This window comes from Topomyia yanbarensis, chromosome 3, assembly GCF_030247195.1.
Source record: "Topomyia yanbarensis strain Yona2022 chromosome 3, ASM3024719v1, whole genome shotgun sequence".
NCBI lineage: Eukaryota > Metazoa > Arthropoda > Insecta > Diptera > Culicidae > Topomyia > Topomyia yanbarensis.
Genome location: NC_080672.1, coordinates 387,571,870 through 387,592,166, shown reverse-complemented (window position 1 = coordinate 387,592,166; position 20,297 = coordinate 387,571,870). Strand labels below are relative to the sequence as shown.

The following is a 20,297-nucleotide window of genomic DNA, read 5'->3' as shown; positions in this document are numbered from 1 at the left end:
CGTACCTATATCTTTATCACCTGGCTGTATCTCCTAGCTCGCCACGATCCTCTACTACCTAATACTACCACCCCCTCTATGTACACACCTACAACTGTACAATACAGAACGAACGCTTGTTGCTTGACTGTTGCCGCAACTCGATGACCAGATTGTTAATAAATTTGCTACCGGTCACCGCGCCGCGCGACATGCGAACTACAGTAATCAGTCCGTTTTATGGCCCACCAGGCGATATCAGGAATGCTAATTGAGTGCGCCTCCATCGCAAGTCCAAAGATCATCCAACACGTCGATCGACTGACGCACGCCCCGTTATTCAAAACATTAAAAAAGTAGAATCACGTGTTTCGACAGAAATACACGAATTGTATTGTATTGTAGAATCGATTCGAAAACGGTATATGTTGGTTTGCGCGAAAAAAAAATCCCCCGTTTGGCTGTTCTTATAGAGGTCTTTGTTTTGATTTGTTTTTATTATTGTTACTAGCTCGTTCACCCTTCCATCGGTTGTTAGCAAAGGTCCACCTTAGCATCAATTCAAGTCACACCAATTCGTAACTACTTGCATCCCATTATTTCGCTTTGTTTGCTATAAAGTAATCAATCCACCACATGTCACTGAATGCAAACTATGTAGTAGACGGCAGAACCAATCTATACTAACGCAATGTTCCCCATTTCCGTTTCTTCCCGCAATCACACACAGATCGAGAAACCAGTGACCGACGGGCTGTCACATCGCACCAGAGATCAGTGGGAGATAGACCGAACGTCGCTGAAGTTTGTTCGCAAGCTCGGTTCCGGTCAGTTCGGGGACGTCTGGGAGGGACTGTGGAACAACACGACGCCGGTCGCCATCAAAACGCTCAAATCAGGTAAGTGTCGCTGTTGTTCGAGATCTGATTATGACTAGTGGAAAATTTGGGAGAAATTGATTTGTAAGTCTAGGACTTTTCAAGCAGAACATTAAATTAGAAAATAAAACAAATAAAAATGATATGATAGATAGTCCAAGAATCGCGGCGGTCTAACCTAAAATAGACATCGCACGGGAATGGGATTCACTGTAACAACCCTTGATACTGTTTATTTCGTAACATTAAAGTTCAGTTATGTCTTCACGAACAAAATCAGATAGCGAAGATATTGCCTTAGAACTAAGAACAATAATTTCGTATTTCAAACAGCTGCGGGTCGGCAGAAATGATACTCCAAATAATAATATGGCAAACATATCAAACTTGCTATTTCCTGATTTTCACGAAACGGCAAGGTCAATATTGCACTGGATATATGATTTTTTTTTTCTGAAAAAAAAACAAACAGGGATCATCGACGGCATTGAATGAAGACCGCTCCCTGCGATGCCCCGCTGGTTAGCTTTAATAAATGTGTTACCTTCTCCAAATCATTCTGAAGATTTTACTTTGAGATTAGACAGAGCTACAAAAAACAAATATTGGATTTCAAGTGATCGTTTTGGCATTTTTCATATTGTTGTTCTAAAATCGCACAATACTACTTACACAACAGTGTTATATTACTGTAGGAAAGATCTATTTTTCTTTTTTCTAAAACTGTTGAAAAATTGAAAATCAACTGAAAATGACAACGAAGATAATTTTTTTGTGCTGAAGGTCCCAGAATTTTTTTTTTTGCTACAGCTGAAAGTTTTAAGGGTGTACAGTTTTCAAATATTGTTTTGTGTTGCATTTGATGAGACCTACAACCTGTACTAGGTCACCTGAAACGTTCAAAATCATTGTAGCATCGCCTTATGCAACTTCTTCTAAGAACTGTGAGATGTTCCGAACAAACTCAACGAATCTCTACAGATTCTCACAACATCTCGACTAACTGTGTGAATGCAGCTACTAGTTGCATCTCCAGTTCTCATGTACTGAACAATTCGGAGGTTGTATAATATATTATCCATAGTTCTATATGTCCTGTATGATGCTATGAAATTCCATGTAACTCTATTGAAATGCGAGACAAATTACCAAATTTCGGAGACTCTACAGATAGCCCAATGACGATGCAATTTTACTAAAACCGAAGATTGCGTTACTGAAACAGACAGTCCTCATGTCAATATATATTGCCGTGATCGGCTGGCAGAACTAAAATATACTAGTTGCAAACGGAGCATCATGGGTAATCATGGTGCCAAGCGAATCCTTAAAACAAGGAACGTTTGTTTTTTGCAAACTGTTGGATTCAAATTATGGTCATGTTCCTAATACCTTCTTGAGGGTTCGCGATAGGCGATTATAAGGCCATGAGTTTGATATCTTCTAGTCGTTGTACAGTAAATGATGGTGATGAAATGAGCAGTAGGCACATTCCACGCACTTGTATCGCTTACCTCATGAAAATAAATCTGCTAATATAAGTAAAGTTATTCTGAAATATGTTGGTATAGGCTCCCAAATCGTAGATATATAGAAATTTTTTAAATTTTTTTTATTACGGTCTTCAATGAAAACCAGTAATACATTTATGACTCATTTTTAACAATTGAATTGGTTTATCCGTACCACACCGTTAGGTTAATAACATAATTATTTTGTAGTAGTCTTAAATGAGAGGCTGAGAGTAAGAGTGGGTTAAAATTTTGTTCAGAGCAAAAGTGGGTTAAAATATTCTGTTAGATCAGAAATGGTATAGTCATCACACCTCAGGCAAAAGTGGATCAAATGTTAATTCCCGCAAAAATGGTTCGACAAAATTTTCAGGGCAAGACTGGTATAGAATATTAACCCATTTTTGCGCTAAGAAAAGAATCAGAATTTTCTTATTCGGACTTGTGGGAAATGAAATTTTATTAAATTTTTCGAAGCCTTAGAAATCGTGTAATATAGGATCCGTATAGGTCAATAGGCATCGGAAATTGACGATTGCCGCCATTTTGAAATCCAAGATGGCGACTTCCGGTTCCCATAAAGTAGTGAGAACCACCATCAATATGGGTGTCATTTGAAAGGGGATGGTGAGCAGACATCGAAAATTGACCTTCACCGCCATTTTGAAATCCAAGATGGCGACTTCCGGTTACCATAAAATAGTGAGAACCACCATCAATATGGGTGTCATTTGAAAGAGGATGATCAGCAGACACCGAAAATTGACCATTTCCGCCATTTTGAAATCCAAGATGGCGACTTCCGGTTACCACAAAATAGTGAGAACCACCATCAATATGGGTGTCATTTGAAAGAGGATGATCAGCAGACACCGAAAATTGACCATTACCGCCCTTTTGAAATCCAAGATGGCGACTTCCGGTTACCACAAAATAGTGAGAACCACCATCAGTATGGGTGTCATTTCATACACCTTTAAAATTTGAAGATCAAGGAATATTAATAAACCCAAAAATGGATTGAAGTGAACCAAAAGCAATTTTATTGAAAATTAGCATTTTTTCGCTTTTTTCCTCATATAACCTATTTTAAAACCACTAAAATTAATATGGAATTGCATATATAATATTTTTATTGATGCGAGAAACAAATGACAAAATTTTAATTTCGCGCGGGTCGATCATTCTTATCCAGGGGGTGGCATCCGTATGTTGATGTACAGACGTTGACAGTATCCAACATATAGTGGGCCCGGTCGCTTCTAGGCTCATACCTCCCATGCTCTTGCGCTTTTAGGCTCATACCTCCCATGCTCTTGCATTGGGTTGTTTTATCTTTATTGTCTTCAAGCCTCATGGTGTGTGGTGCTGCATCCATGATGACTCCACCACCCTTGACGTGAGAGTGTCTTGGAATGCTCGAGTCGAATAAATGGTAGTTAAAATGAATCGGATAGCGTTTCCGAGTGAACGTAACGATTGAGCATTTACTCGGATGTAAAACCATTCTGTTTAGGTCACACCACGTACTAAAGCTCTCCAGTTCACTCTGAAGAAACTCGGAATCGGTTTTATCCCGTATTTGTCGAAAAAATTTCATATCATGGGCGAAAGAAAGGCGGAGTCCTTGTAATTTAATATTGATGTCATTAAAGTAGAGGAGGAAAATTAATGGACCGAGATGGCTACCTATTGAGATGCCGGATGTAGTGAAGAATGGTGCAGATAGGCAGTCCTTAATGCTGATTTGGAATTGCCTTCCATCGAGGAACCAACGCAGAAGTTGTCCATGAATACCGAGTTTGTCCAGCTTCGCTATTGCGACATCATGGTTGATTTTGTCAAAGGCCGAACCGATCCATGTGAATAGCATCGGTTCGCAATCCGTCAGTAAATCCATCGAGTACATAGGGTGATGAGCCCATTATCGCTATGTTTCTATTATCACGCTACCCATTTGAGGCCGTTGGTTAGAGCAGTGTCAGCCATCTTTCTTTAACGCATTGAGTCAAATGGTAGCGCAACAATAGGGGTACTCGATTCGTGTTTTCGTTGCGCTCAAACACGAGAATTTCACTGTTTTCAGCGCATGTATGTTATTATCTTGGTACTTAACAACGAAGCACAGCTGTTGATGCCAATTTGTACGCATTCCATTGTTTGTAGGCCGAGTAATTAATGAATCAGTGAGGCGCCCTCCTTAGTATGGTGAAAATAGGCACTTCACCCTATGTTGTAAACGAGAGCAGGTTGGTCGTTGTCGATCATTTAGGCATAAAACCGTGTTGTTGCAATGTAATGTTTGCAGTGAAAGAAAATCGGATCTAAAACGGCTACTACTGAACACCCCCTTTCAAACGTTACCATGTTTATGATGATTCTCACTATTTTCTGGTAACCGGAAGTGACCATATTGGATTTCAAAATAGCCAAATTGTCGATTTCCGATGTCTACTGACCACCCCTTTCAAATGACACCCATATTGATGGTGGTTCTCACTATTTTGTGGTAACCGGAAATCGCCATCTTGGATTTCAAAATGACGTATTAATCAATTTCCGATATTTACTGACACCCGCTTTCAAATTATACCCATATTGATGATGGTTCTCTCTACTTTGTGGTTACCGGAAGTCGCCATCTTGGATTTCAAAATGGCGTAACAATCGATTTCCGATGTCTACTGACCCTTTTTAAATGACACCCATATTAATGGTGGTTCTCACTATTTTGTGGTAACTGAAAGTCGCCATCTTGGATTTTAAAATTACGTAATAATCAATTTCCGATATCTACTGACACCCCTTTTCAAATGACACCCATATTGATGGTGGTTCTCACTATATTGTGGTAACCGGAAGTCGCCATCTTGGATTTCAAAATGGCGGTAATGATCAATATTCGGTGTCTGCTAACCACCTCCTTTCAAATGACACCCATATTGATGGTGGTTCTCACTATTTTGTGATAACCGGAAGTCGCCATCTTGGATTTTAAAATGGCGGTGATGGTGAATTTTTGGTGTTTGCTGACCATCCCCTATAAAATGACACCCATATTGATGGTGGTTCTCACTATATTATGGTAACCGGCAGTCGCCATCTTGGATTTCAAAATGGCGGTAATGGTCAATTTTCGGTGTCTGCTCACCATCTCCTTTCAAATGACACCAATATTGATGGTGGTTCTCACTATTTTGTGGTAACCGGAAGTCGCCATCTTGGATTTCAAAATGGCGGTGAAGGTCAATTTTCGATGTCTGCTCACCATCCCCTTTCAAATGACACCCATATTGATGGTGGTTCTCACTATTTTGTGGTAACCGGAAGTCGCCATCTTGGATTTCAAAATGGCGGTGAAAGTCAATATTCGATGTCTGCTCACCATTTCCTTTCAAATGACACCCATATTGATGGTGGTTCTCACTATTTTGTGGTAACCGGAAGTCGCCATCTTGGATTTCAAAATGGCGGTGAAGGTCAATTTTCGATGTCCGCTCACCATCCCCTTTCAAATGACAGCCATATTGATGGTGGTTCTCACTATTTTGTGGTAACCGGAAGTCGCCATCTTGGATTTCAAAATGGCGGTGAAAGTAAATTTTCGATGTCTGCTCACCATTTCCTTTCAAATGACACCCATATTGATGGTGGTTCTCACTATTTTGTGGTAACCGGAAGTCGCCTTCTTGGATTTCAGAATGGTGGTAATGGTCAATTTTCGGTGTCTGCTCACCATCCCCTTTCAAATTGCACCCATATTGATGGTGGTTCTCATTATTTTGTGGTGACCGGAAGTCGCCATCTTGGATTTCAAAATGGCGGTAATGGTCAATTTTCGGTGTCTGCTCACTATCTCCTTTCAAATGACACCCATATTGATGGTGGTTCTCACTATTTTGTGGTAACCGGAAGTCGCCATCTTGGATTTCAAAATGGCGGTGGTGGTCAATTTTTGGTGTCTGCTCACGATCCCCTTTCAAAAGACACCCATATTGATGGTGGTTCTCACTATTTTGTGGTAACCGGAAGTCGCCATCTTGGAATTAAGAATGGCGGTAATGGTCAATTTTCGATGTCTGCTCACCATCCCCTTTCAAATGACACCCATATTGATGGTGGTTCTCACTATTTTGTGGTAACCGGAAGTCGCCATCTTGGATTGATGGTGGTTCTCACTATTTTGTGGTAACCGGAAGTCGCCATCTTGGATTTCAAAATTACGGTAATGGTCAATTTTCGGTGTCTGCTCACCATCTCCTTTCAAATGACACCAATATTGATGGTGGTTCTCACTATTTTGTGGTAACCGGAAGTCGCCATCTTGGATTTCAAAATGGCGGTGGTGGTCAATTTTCGGTGTCTGCTCACGATCCCCTTTCAAAAGACACCCATATTGATGGTGGTTCTCACTATTTTGTGGTAACCGGAAGTCGCCATCTTGGATTTCAAAATGGCGGTGGTGGTCAATTTTCGGTGTCTGCTCACGATCCCCTTTCAAAAGACACCCATATTGATGGTGGTTCTCACTATTTTGTGGTAACCGGAAGTCGCCATCTTGGAATTCAGAATGGCGGTTATGGTCAATTTTCGATGTCTGCTCACCATCCCCTTTCAAATGACATAAATATTGATGGTGGTTCTCACTATTTTGTGGTAACTTGAAGTCGCCATCTTGGAATTCAAAACGGCGTAATTATCGATTTCCCATATCTACTAACCACCTCCTTTCAAATGATACCCATATTGATGATGGTTTTCCCTGATTGGTGATAAATCATTTTTGAAAACATTCTTAGAATAAAAATGGAATATATATCCTCTCAGGGCAAAAGTGGTATATCTTTTTAACCCACTTTTGCGCTAAGGTTTTTTATCCCATTTCTGCTCTGACTGGTACTTAAACCGGTTTTGCTCTAAATAAAACGTATACCACTTTTGCTCGCAGCGAATTTTTAACCCACTCTTGCTCTCAGCCTCTCAAATGCCATTTTATTGTTTACATATTGTGCGAAGATTTCATCTTTGGACGCAGATATATTTAGTGAATGGATCGCCGAATAAAAGGGGGGCAAAAATGGACCATTTTTGCGTTGTCCCTTAACGCAAAAAACATGCTTTTTTAATTTTTTTACGAAAACAAAGCACGCTACCTATGAAATCTTTTCGGAAGCTATTAGTACTCGTCAATACTTTTCTAAAAATGTGCTATTTGCATATAACAAGCTTTGAAATCTTTTTCTCACAGGGGTGCACTGAAGTGTTGTCCCCTAACGCTTTCCGTTACAGTACGATAAATCCTTCTGCAGAGTTACTTTGAGAGCCTACAGATCAGGATATAGACATAAAAGATATAGGGTAAGGTGGGGCAAATCCGACCTAGTAAATGGTTTTGGCTGTAAAATGCTCATTTTACATCGGATCAAGTCGTTCTATACCAAATTAAAGGTTAGACTCCTGGGCAACTTTCTATATATTGCATTTTATTCGGATCTTAGGAATATCTTGTGATACAAGCGTTTTACAAAAATGTTTATTTTTGCTGTTTTCAAAAATGGTGGGGTAAACCCGACCCTCTTTGTTTTTGGTTGATTTAGTACAGCTATTATCCAAATTTTATGGTTTTTCAATGATAAATCAATGAATGTTGTGTTATTGAATTGTAACATGAAGAAAATGGAGTTCAATGTCAATCTTGGAATGCTAAAATCACGAGTAGTAGCACGTAATGATATTCCCATTTGCATCAGAGCTATTGCTCGACGAATACTATAATCATCACGTTTTTGTGTCTTTCGTTTATAATTATGAACCATCATGCGTAAAAATAATAAATAATAACAATAAAAATATATTTCAACCTGAAAAATAAAAAATTTCTTAGCAAAAAAGCGGTCGGATTTACCCCAATATTTAGAGGTCGGATTTGCCCCACCGCGTCATTTTTCATTACGATGCAATTAAAAAAATATGAAAAAGGTTGAACTTAATTCTTCTATGCACTTTGTAGGACTTTAATCAAAGAATTTAAATCCACTTACATTTATTATCCAATCACTTTAACAATCAGAAATATCCTGTAGTCAATGATGCACAAAAGTCAAATCATAAGTTCTAAAAACACACTTTTTGTCGTTTGAGCATCTCAATGTAGACTAATGAAATGCTGTCATACCACCATTATGATTATTTTCGATGCTCTACACGACAACATTGATATTAGTTCACGTAGTGCTTCTGATTTTCGGTAACAGAGGGGGGTCGGGTTTACCCAACGGTCGGATTTGCCCCACCTTACCCTAAGCAACCAATTTCAGCAATAGCGCAGCCATGCAGTGGTATGAAGGGCATAAAGGGGTGGGGAGAGGTGGGGGGCATGCCATTAAGGGGGAGGTTATAATTATCGAAAAATAATCAAGTTTTTTATTACATCTATCAGTAGATAAACTATCTAAGGATAAATCAACAATTTCAGAACAGAGTTCGAAGTGATTGCAAAGATATAGAATGGAACGCATTAAAACGCACGGACGAATTTGGTCATAGGGAATGACACTCACTCGTCCTCCTTTAATATTCTTTCGAATTGACAGGATAACTATTGACCACTTGGAATGGTTTGTCTTTTCGGAATTTATTTTCGTTCACCTTCACGAAATTCCCCAGTTTTCTATCATTTCTGGATAAACATGTGAAAAGGGCATATCGCAAATCGTGTTTACTTTCTCTTCCGTCAATAACTAGGCCGCTTTTACGTTTGCTCCTTAACTCTTAGCATAATATGCTAGACGACATCAGAGTCTTTCGATGTTTATTGAAACATTAATGTTGGAAAGTTTTATGACTCCATAATAATCGAAAGAAAAAGTAAATACAGAGAGGCTCTCATTTGCGATATGCCCTTTTCACATGTTTATCCAGATTTAGGTAATTCAATGGCAAACTGGCCAGCTGACCCATAAGACCGCATTTGTGTGAAATTTTTTAACGATGTTTTTTGTGCTGTAATAGATCTAAATTTTCAAAAAGCTGGGTCTTTCCCTTCTTTTCCCTAAAAACGCGTAAAACGGCTACATTTTGATTGATTTCCGCAATCATCACTATTAAGGGTCGTCTTGCAGATCTATGAGTAGAAACGATTGTACAAACTGGAAGGGCGATATAGTCTTTCGAAATGATTACTTCAACTGGTATTTCGTGACAACGTTATATACTGCTTGATTGAGTATAATCGTTTGACAGCCTTATCTTGGTTGAGTTGTTTCAGAGTCACATTTGTTTATTTTTAATGCTACAAGAATATAAATATTGAACCACCCTAACGACATTTTTTTTTATTTTATAATGTCAAAATAAGCGCATCAAAATTACTTGAAGAAAACTTAATTGGTCAACAACGATAAAAATTTGTTGTATCGCCGTAATAAAAAAAATTAATTTTATCTATCTATATATGTAAAAGTCAATGTTTGTTTGTATATGATTTATGGACTCCCAAAGATTGTCGTCAGAATTTATACATAGTAGGCATTTGTTAAGGAACGTGTTTGTGTGCAATTGGTTGGTGATTATCTGCCCACCACATTGCGCTTCAGAATAAATTGTGTTTTCCTCCTATTTCGTTGGAAGTCACAGCAACGCGCAATGGGTATTAGCTAGTTTCATATATTTTCCGATGTCAATAATATATTCAACTTACTAAAACTACTTAAAACCACCTTTTTCGAACCATTAGAAAGTGACGATTGTGGTCTACAATCTCTTGAGTCGCCGACGCCGGTAAAACATGATGATGAGTTATGTTCTACCATAGACCATGCGGTAGACTTGGGTGCAACGCCCAACTCCTACTCTGCAGAATGCAAAAAATTCTTCACATTTCCTTTCGATCATGCCCATATGAGTCTGCCTAGTTCTAGTTTTCCGTTCTAAGTTTATAACTGATTCGCTATAGAATACCTATCCGTCTTTCAATTTCATTGCTTTCGTTTCTTTTAGCCTCAAATTTGCCGAAAATAGCCAACAAAAATCAATACAGTAGAATCTTGCGGCAACTAAAACATAGTAACACAAAATGCAACATGCATATCAGTGTGGGAAATCCACGATCACTCTGCTTCACGATGTTGTTTACAACATTGAGGAAATCTTCTCGCTCAAGCAATCTTGCTTGGGTGTATTCCTAGATATTGATGGTGCTTTTGACAATGTGTCCTTCCAGTCTATTCTGGAAGCGACGCGCGGTCATGGGATAGCTGCATGTATCTCGGGTTGGATAAACGCAATGCTTAGTAACCGCATACTTTGCTCGTCACTGCGACAGGCTGAGATGCGGAAGTTGAGTATTTGCGGTTGTCCTCAGGGCGGCGTTCTGTCACCTTTGTTATGGAACTTGGTAGCCAACGGCTTATTGAAGTGAGCTTGGATTTCCAACCTACGGGTTTGCTGACGATTACCAAATACTAATTACTGGCTTTTGCATCGGAACAATCTTTGACTTAATGCAACAGGCATTAAGAGCTGTCGAACAGTGGTGTCGACAAGTTAAATTATCAAGCAAAACTTCAATGGTTCTTTCCACGAAAAAGCGAATAACAACCAAGGTTCGTCCCTTGCAGTTCTTTGATTCTGAGCTACTGTGTGCAGATCAAGTCAAATACGTTGGAGTTATATTGGTTTCCAAACTGAATTGGTCTGCTCACATTGAGTTGAGCGTCAAGAAAGCGTGCATGGCCTTCGGGCAGTGCACACGAACTTTTGGAAAGACCTGGGGTTTCAAACCTAAATACATCTATTGGATTTACATGACAATTGTACGTCCATTATTGTCATACGGGTGCACAGTGGGACGAGCCCGGACTTAAGTCCAGATATGAAGGTCACGCGATATGTTCATTAATATTTTTCTTGTGTAGGCTTATGTGTCGGAGACATTTTGGCAAGAATTTAGGCTATTTGGATGAAAAATGAATTTTTCACAGCCAGTAGAAGGGCTTAACTCCAGGGCTTTTGGCATAATTTGCTCACAGGGATTTTATCTGGTTATTTTACTTTTTTGAAGAAACAGTTGTTCGTATGGCATAGGTTGCTTCAACAAAATTATTCGTTTGATTAAATTACATCGTAAAATTACCACAAATGAGTTACTAGCTTGTTTATTAATTATGCAAAAGGCTGTTTATCGTGATAATTAACAAAGTACGAACTTCCAATGCCATAACAACTACGACGCCCGTGAATGCCCGCTATCGCACTATACTCATTCGAAAGCTTTTAATTTTCTCTTTTATATGAGCCCATGGTAATTTTGCGAAAACTTGCGATAAGCAATCAAAATTTTAAAAAAACTGCAAATGGAGACGCGTGGTACTTATTGATATCAATTTAAAATAATTATTTTTAAGCTAGAATAATGATATAAAGACATGCACAGCTTTCAAATAATATTGAGAGGATGATCCATGAAGTTTTTACAGGAGCACAAATGGAGAGCCGAGTGGAAAGATTAGTTACTTAGATGTCGATAGTATTTCATGAAGCAGAAAATAAATTTTTAAATTTATGAATAAATGTATTAATTTTTATCAACATTAAATAAAATTGTAGATGTATAAATTCTCGTTTGCCCAACCTTTTGTAGATAAATCGGCTCAGTATCTCAAAATAACCCAAGTGAAAAACACTGTTTGATAAAACACATGTGATGTGATGTGATATTAAGCCATAATCATTTCAATACTTTTCTAGTGGATGCGAGAAGACTTACGGTAGCCCCGAAATACTTTATCATAAAACATTTACTCAATTCCTGCAGCCAAAAATCTATTTGAAGCTGTCACGTTGGAAAAAATTCGAACCATGACGAAAACAAAATAATGCGTGAATGAAACTACTGATTAGTGAAGTTATTTAAAAAATTAGTTTAAATCAAAAATAAATTCAACGTTCCAAAGTTATACATCTTATTTGAAACATAAAGATATAAAAATCATTTTAAAGCACCCTAATGGAAATTAACTTTTGAATATAAAACATAAATGCGGCGTACCAATATTAACAAAAAATTAAGAACCATAACGACAAAATAGTTATTTTTAGCCTCCCTGTTTTCTAATATGTTTTAATATCAAAAAGAAATGCAATGTACAAACATAACTACTAACAAATATTAAATGCTTGAGCTTGAGCTTGTGCGACCACCCCTGGCTGCTACTCCGTTATCGATCTGGACTAGCTGAAGTTGCACAGGGAATCAGTAGATAATTATGCTTGGGAGTAGCGAAATATCTTTCAATGTGCAACTCCTAGTAATCCTAAAGTGTTTTTGATAAATACCGGCGCTGGCCAGGCCCGAACGTAGATCGCGGAAGGAAAGGGAAGGAATGGTTAGTCCGATACTTGCTTTTGCTAGAGGCCGTATATACTACTGCGCACTCCACAAGTATCCCGGGAGGGGGATATTTTTGTTAGTAAGAGTATAGAAGTTGGATCTACTTCTTTTTTACCGTCAGAGAGGTGATTCCACTACCTGGACTAGATATCGATCCACCAATTTCATGGACCGGGGACCAACGGCTTTACTTCCCTTCCGAAGGAAGACATAACAGATTTTTTCACCTCAGAAAAATCTCAACGACCTCGGCTGGAATTGAACCCAGGCCAAAGAGTGGAAAGAGTGGCGGTCACGCTTACCACTCAACCACCGACGCCGTCGTAACTACTAACAAATATTAAATGCTATGACAAAATAATTATTTTGAGCCACGCTAATGAGATGGGATTTTTTTAATAGGTTTTAATATTAGAAACAAATTCAGCGTATGACCATTACCATTCAACAGTTTTATGAACGATTACATCAAAATATTTATTTTTGATCCACCCTAACGAGCGAGAATTTCTTTTTTGGGCGTGTTTAAATATCAAAAACGAATTTAGTGTACAACAGTTCCTTTAAAAATAATTTATGAATCGCCTCGGCAAACAAATTTTTTGAGTCACCCTAATGAACAGTAAATTTATTTTTAATGTATTTTGATATCAAAAACGAATTGTACGTGCCAAAATTACATAAAACCGTCTTACTTCAACTGATAGGACAACGTTTTGACTTTAGTCCACCTTTTGCTCTAAGTCGAGCCACTGTGCAGTGATATCTGAATTCTTCTATTATTAAAAAAATTGTCTCGATGAGCTTTACAAGTTGTCTAAAGACACCGTTTATGAGAAATAAAAAATAAAAAAGTGAAAGCAAAAAACTGTTTTTATTAGGAACACCCTTAGTTGCTCAATTAAAATAGCTATAAAATCAAAACCTTTAGAGATACAACTATGACGTCTTCGACAAAATTGCTTGATATAAGTTCCTCTACAATCTTGCTGAAGACCGCAATATTATATCTCCTCACATTCAGAAAATAATTTTTGAAGCACCCTAACAATAAGAGCCACCCTAATATCATCTACATCTGGAGATGGCCTATTTGATACTGATTATTTGTCCTTGAGACATCATAGCTCTAAATCGTAAGATTTGGCTACAAACATTTTTGTCTTCCTAAATTGTGAATTCGGACCACTGTGCATTGGTTTCTCTAAATATCCGCGTCAATATCTATATTTAGATGACCACTCGAAACTCTCAAGACGATTTCGCGAGGATCTCATTACATTGTACATTCAGTGCACGACACGACTTCCGCGGTTAAGCCGGAATGCGAAACAAATTTTGGAGGAGGTAGTAGCGAGATTATTATTTTAACATTGAAGTGTGCTTCTTTGGTTATTGGCAACTTTAATCAAAAAAGGTCCCTGTAAAATACAAAAAAGGGTTCCGCGAATAGAATCGAAGCTCAGTCTATTCCGTGAATTTCTTTCCGGAAACTACAGCAATATATTAAGAACAATATTCTACGAGCCGAATGTTTGCAGCGGCGACACATAAAGACCACGGATCGGTATAGAATGCTAACAGCAACCTAGTAAAACAGTACTGGTAAGTGGACAACGAAATGGAACACACGTAACCAGTGGGATAATTTGCTATGAACGACGCGTGATAGTTTTGAAACACAATCAACAGCATGAGTATTTCTCTATGGTTAACGACCGAAACGGAAACCTGTTGTCTGATCTGTTAGGGGTGGCTGTTAGGTAGAAAATGTTGTTTGAGTTGTTATTGATTCAACAATCGAATTTAAAAAAGCACAAGCAGGGTGATAGTTGAAGATGATCGTCAAGCTGTTGATCTCATCTTGCTAGATGGAGTGCGGAAATCTAAATAAGGGTGAATCTTGCTCGAACATCTAAAACTAGTTTCCTTTTGTCGAACGACACAATCCACCACGTGGTCGGAGAAAACATGCCTTTGGCTTGACTGAATGGCCTCACAATCAGAACTGAGATTTCTCCGACACGTCACAAGACTTTGACGAAAATCAAAATGTAATCGTCTTCATAAACCTATCCGGTAATAACAGAACTCAAATGAGGGACTCATCAGTAGAAGAACACAGTATAAGTAAGCACAAATCAGAACAGTAGAGTTGAGATTATTTGTCTCACATTGTCCAATCCGCTCTAGACAGTCACAAGTGTATGTAGAGAGGACAGCCAGGAACGACATGCAGTTTGTGTAAAAAATATTTTAACTGGAGCACACATTGGAAACGTTAACGAACTCATATTCGGCCTATGTTATGATTACTGAGAATTTGAGTAATTAATTGTGTACAGGACATTTTTCTACCACCAAAGACAACTCTGTCTGCTTTCTGCTTCGGCACGAATCAGCGCGAAGCGAACGACAAAATTTAAATACTTTCATCTCGTGTGCATTGTCTGAAGAACAAGTGAGAAACTACCTCCGTCTGGATTCTCATTTTGCTCAGTTCAGAAGTTAAAAATAGCTCCACTACTGTAGCAGGGGAAACCTACCCGAGCGCCGCGGTGTCTACTTGCAAAAGCAAAATATCATACTGTGCGAAACATGAACAAAAAATAAGTAACAATCCAAAGTTGCAATATTTCTCAGTGCGGGAGAACTATTTTGCTATTGATTCTTCGAAATGCCCCGTTAGACCAGCTATTTGTGAGCTGGAACAATTGTTGAAGATGAAAATGAAGCGTATGATAGCAGACGCTAGCAACGTGCAATTTTACCACCTACGCCATTCGGCACTGATTATGTCGTCGTCATCGAATGTAATGACGTTTTATGCAGCATCGCAGCATATACGAATTGAAGTAAAGTTACATGATCTGACACCCCGTCCCAATCCTAAAGCTATCAAACACCGCATATGAAAATACGGAGAAGTGGATACCGTTAAGGATGATAATGGGAGGTACTTCTTCTTAGGTCTTATTCTTGTGGAGGAAATGTGTCCGATACAACTACAACATACCTTTCTGACCATCTCACGCAAATTAATTCATATCAAATTGTCAAATCTGTAACAGTTGTTCAGATAACAACAACAACTGCAAAGGCTGCGACAAGTACCTCAAAATCAACAGCCAGTGTGCTTAGTGAGGTACCCGAGCAAAGTCGAACATCAAAATTACAACAATATAAATCATATTTTGATAATAGTATCAAATTGAAATCTTATTTTGCTATCAGTCTTAGCTTTTTAAATATGACATCAAATTTTGATCTCATTTTGGTATCCTTGTTTCTTAGAAGAATTTTCTATGTTTATATTTCTATGGTGAAACAACAAAGTGAATACATGTTTTGCTACCACAAAAAAATTCAACATCTCAATGAGCTTTCAATTTACTCTCACTGATAGCAGATTTAGTTTTCTCTGTTTGATGTCATAGGACAATTTTGCTGCTCTCCATAACCTGAGGATTGATTTGCCGAACATCACAACATCAAGTTTAGTTTTCAATTTGATGTCAGACTTTGCTCGGGTAACTAATCCCAAGGACGAACTTACCGTAAAGAAAGGAAGCAAGGAAGATCATCTGATCATTAAGCTGACACAATACTTTCAAGTTGTCAGGTGTGGAATTCCACACACGAAAATTTTAAAAATGTGGAGTTTGCTGTACTCTCGACAGGGCTTCCGCCGGCCCTTCAAAACCCCTGGCATATTGGACTAGTACCACACATTAAAACAGGTTCACGAAGATCCTGTAAGACCAAATATCAACGGTTAAAAACAATCGAATCCTCGATTTCGACCAAATAAATAACCGTCGAATGGACATTCTCCTCTTCGATAAGTGTCAAACCATTAGAAATAGTAGAAATGGCGTAGTGCTGGTCGTTGTGGAAGAACTTTTCCTGAGATCTAAATGATGAAAAAGTACCGTCTTTGTAGCACAGAAAATCTGTTCGGCAGCTGTGGACAATCCCTCTTCTTATGGAAAGCTTTTTGGTTAGTTACTCTGAACGCCTTCGCAAATCGAGACAGTCTACGCTTTTACTTTGCAAATTTTAATCCACTGTAGTCCATCTCTCAATGTATTCTTCTTTCAAAAAGATTATCCAACATCCTCCTGATCACAGAAGCTATGTCCTTTCGATTATTTTGTAGTTACAAATTCATTAATGAAAAAAAAAGAAGCTCTTGTAAAATTGCTCACGCGATTTATGAACTAACCAAAATTTAGAATAAATATGGTATTGAATAGAACAGATCAAACTTAATGTTTCTATTTCAACCTTCCTAATACACTGTATTCGTTCTCTTTCCTCTCCACAGGCACCATGGACCCGAAAGATTTCCTCGCCGAAGCTCAGATCATGAAAAAACTCAAACACACCAAGTTGATCCAGCTGTACGCCGTATGCACCCTGGAGGAACCGATCTACATCATCACCGAGCTGATGAAGCATGGCTCTTTGCTGGAGTTTTTACAAGGTACGTACCCGGCTGGAACCGATTCAGCAGAGCTCGAAATTAAAACGTAATTTATCCCTTCTTAGGTAAAGGCAGAAATCTAAAGCTTCAGCAGCTAATCGATATGGCCGCCCAAATCGCAGCCGGTATGGCGTATCTTGAGTCACAAAATTACATCCATCGTGATTTGGCCGCCCGAAACGTACTGGTGGGTGATGGCAATGTCGTTAAGATTGCTGATTTTGGACTGGCGAGGTATGTTTACGAAAACAAGGGCTGGTTGTGCATGACGCATTTTGACTAATCGTTGAACTTGTTTGTCGCTAATTGTAGATTAATCAAGGAGGATGAGTACGAAGCTCGGGTAGGTGCACGATTCCCGATCAAGTGGACTGCGCCGGAGGCGGCTAATTATAGCAAATTTTCAATCAAATCTGACGTGTGGAGTTTCGGTATCCTGCTGACAGAGCTGGTCACCTACGGTAGAATACCATATCCTGGTAAGTATTGATTGTATGTAGTATAAAAAGCAAAAGCTAACTAACCAACTATTGTAGGTATGACAAATGCTGAAGTGTTGACACAAGTTGAGCACGGTTATCGAATGCCTCAGCCACCAAACTGCACCAGTACCCTGTACGAGATCATGCTTGAATGCTGGAACAAAGATCCGATGCGGCGACCAACCTTCGAAACTCTCCAGTGGAAGCTGGAGGATTTCTTCACCATGGATCCAAGTGAATACAAAGAGGCGGCACCGTTCTGATAAATGGCAAATCTATGCGCACACAGTCCAGCTTCGATCGCCGCTAATACAGCTTCAATTTCTGCTACTGCAATTGTTACTACTGCTACTGCTGCTGCTGTTGCTACTACTACTACCGTTTCCAAAGCTGGCGGAAAAACTCGCCACAGACGACAACCAGATAAACGCCAGGTACTGCTATTTATTTAATTATGCTGCTATCGCTATTGACTACATAGATCCGTTTAGCCGTTACGTACAAAAAGCAAATGGGATTACGCAAAAAGTGTAGAGAAACGATTAAGTTACATACAAAGCTTTTGTCTGTCAGAAATAGATAATAATAGAAAGCAGATTAGAAAATTGTTTATTTTTTATGAAATCTATGGACACTCTCAGTCACAAACAATAAGTATTTTAGCTCGCCCACCCCCACCCGCAATCAGTTTTAACCCAATCCAGACCGGGAGTCTGATTTTGTAAAAAAAATCAACTGTGCCACCCGCTGTTGTACCGACGAGTGGCCTAATCGTGAAAGCATCAATTATTCATTCCTCTTGAATAGAAACAGTTAAAATACTAAATCGAATCGAAACAATCATAAGTTTAAGGTCACCACGGCTAACTACTATTCAGATGTTGCGTATTTTTTTGTCGGGAGCAGCAATAGTGATGACTAGGTTCGGGAAAACGACAATGTGTTCTTTTTTATTGTTCGTAGTAGGCACCGCCGTATTCGTGTTAGATTCTAGTACTACTGTTTCCTGTTGCCCTCGGACTCGATCTGTATCGAACGAGTACAATCTAACACACCCTAAGCGGTATTACGGTAATATTAAGTATTTTCTGTAGTTCGCATGATCTTCGATGAAAAATAAACAGACATTATCGACCAATACATTTTAGAGTAGCACATACGCAAAATACACGCATAAACAGCAGTAGGGGACTTTGGATATACATTTGCAGCATGCGTAGACTAATGTCGATTTTATTTGCGAACTCGAAACCAGGTTTAGAAAAGAATAAACACTTTTGTTATGGGGCTCACGTAAAACATTAGTAAAGCGGGCGAAACTGAGATATGTTTTATTGTTTGAACCTAAACAATTATGGCGGACCTGGTCGGTTCCTGCAAAATTGACACAAATAGATCCTTTTTATCTGCCTCGGATATGACTGAAACTACATTGAATAGGTAGATGATAATTTGAAAATGACTTCCAAAACTGTGCATTTCAGCTTTTCTGACATATTTCCATTTCTCGATAGTTCTGCAAGGGCTGACCTAAATATTTCGTTTTCTGCCCTTAAAATGTCTTGTGAAATCAGTGGGGTGCCCATAGATCAAATATGAAATTTCCACTACATTGTGGTACCCTCTGAATGTTTAGCTCTACTTACGAAGCTTTATTTTTATTTAATGTTTATGTTATTATTTAATTCCCCTGCCTACGTGGGTAATTGGGGCATAAGAGCGAAACAAAGAAGAAAATTGGGCGAGTCTCAGCAACTTCTCACAAATTGTAAATAATATTGAGCACTAAGCCAACAGATGATGATACTTCAACAACGGTATGACTTGTAATCGTTAAGTAACAAAGACTCTCGTAATAACAGTCACATTTCATGTAAACAAAATGAATACTGTGCTACCTATAACGAGCAAAATACTGAAAACTAAATTATTTTTTTGAAAATCAAATAAAACAACGGTTAGGAGAGAGTTTATCGCCGGACAGTTTGTGTCTCGCTTATTGCACATTTAAAGCGCCTCAGTTCACGTTGTAGATTTTAGGAGAAAAAAAACTACGAATGATTAGAGTAATGGTTAAATTAGCAAAACAGACTGAATCAAATTGTTTCAAAACAAACTTCCCTCGTCGTGCAGATTTTTTACATATGCACACTATATCACAACTTCTAAAGCACCGCTCGCATCCGGTGGATTGTGTCATTTCGTTTTCTCATTTTAGATTCGTGTTGGTCCAGTTGTTTCATCTCGTTATGCTTTGCACAGATCGTTTCGCGAATATTGTACATTTTTGTTCATATAAATAGTTTCTAGCTTAAACTATGTTTTTTCTCTCCAATTCAATGATTTTCGAGAAGCGTACGTGCATGCAATTTCGCTTGAAACAGATGCGAACGCAGGAAGTGGAACTATATTTACAATACAATCTAGGGAGATTTAGCACCATGATTCTAACAAATTGGAATAAAATACAATTATTCTACCAGTAAATGCTTCGAAATATGTGTGTTTAACGAAGTTAGCAAAAAAAAAGTTTCAACCTGTTCCAATTGTGTGTCCTGAATTTAATTCGAA

General features: G+C 38.5%; 1 protein-coding gene across 1 annotated transcript in view; it reads left to right on the top strand.

Moving 5' to 3' along the window:
* The window catches only part of LOC131693215 (uncharacterized), a 206,035-nt gene extending 186,193 nt beyond the window's left edge, over window positions 1–19,842 (top strand). Inside the window, exons 5-9 of the mRNA XM_058980862.1 lie at window positions 710–878; window positions 17,086–17,244; window positions 17,310–17,478; window positions 17,557–17,723; window positions 17,781–19,842. Coding sequence (XP_058836845.1) covers window positions 710–878; window positions 17,086–17,244; window positions 17,310–17,478; window positions 17,557–17,723; window positions 17,781–17,989 — 873 coding nt within the window. The 3' untranslated portion in view covers window positions 17,990–19,842. The remainder of the gene's footprint in view (window positions 1–709; window positions 879–17,085; window positions 17,245–17,309; window positions 17,479–17,556; window positions 17,724–17,780) is intronic.
* Window positions 19,843–20,297: the final 455 nt, after the last annotated feature.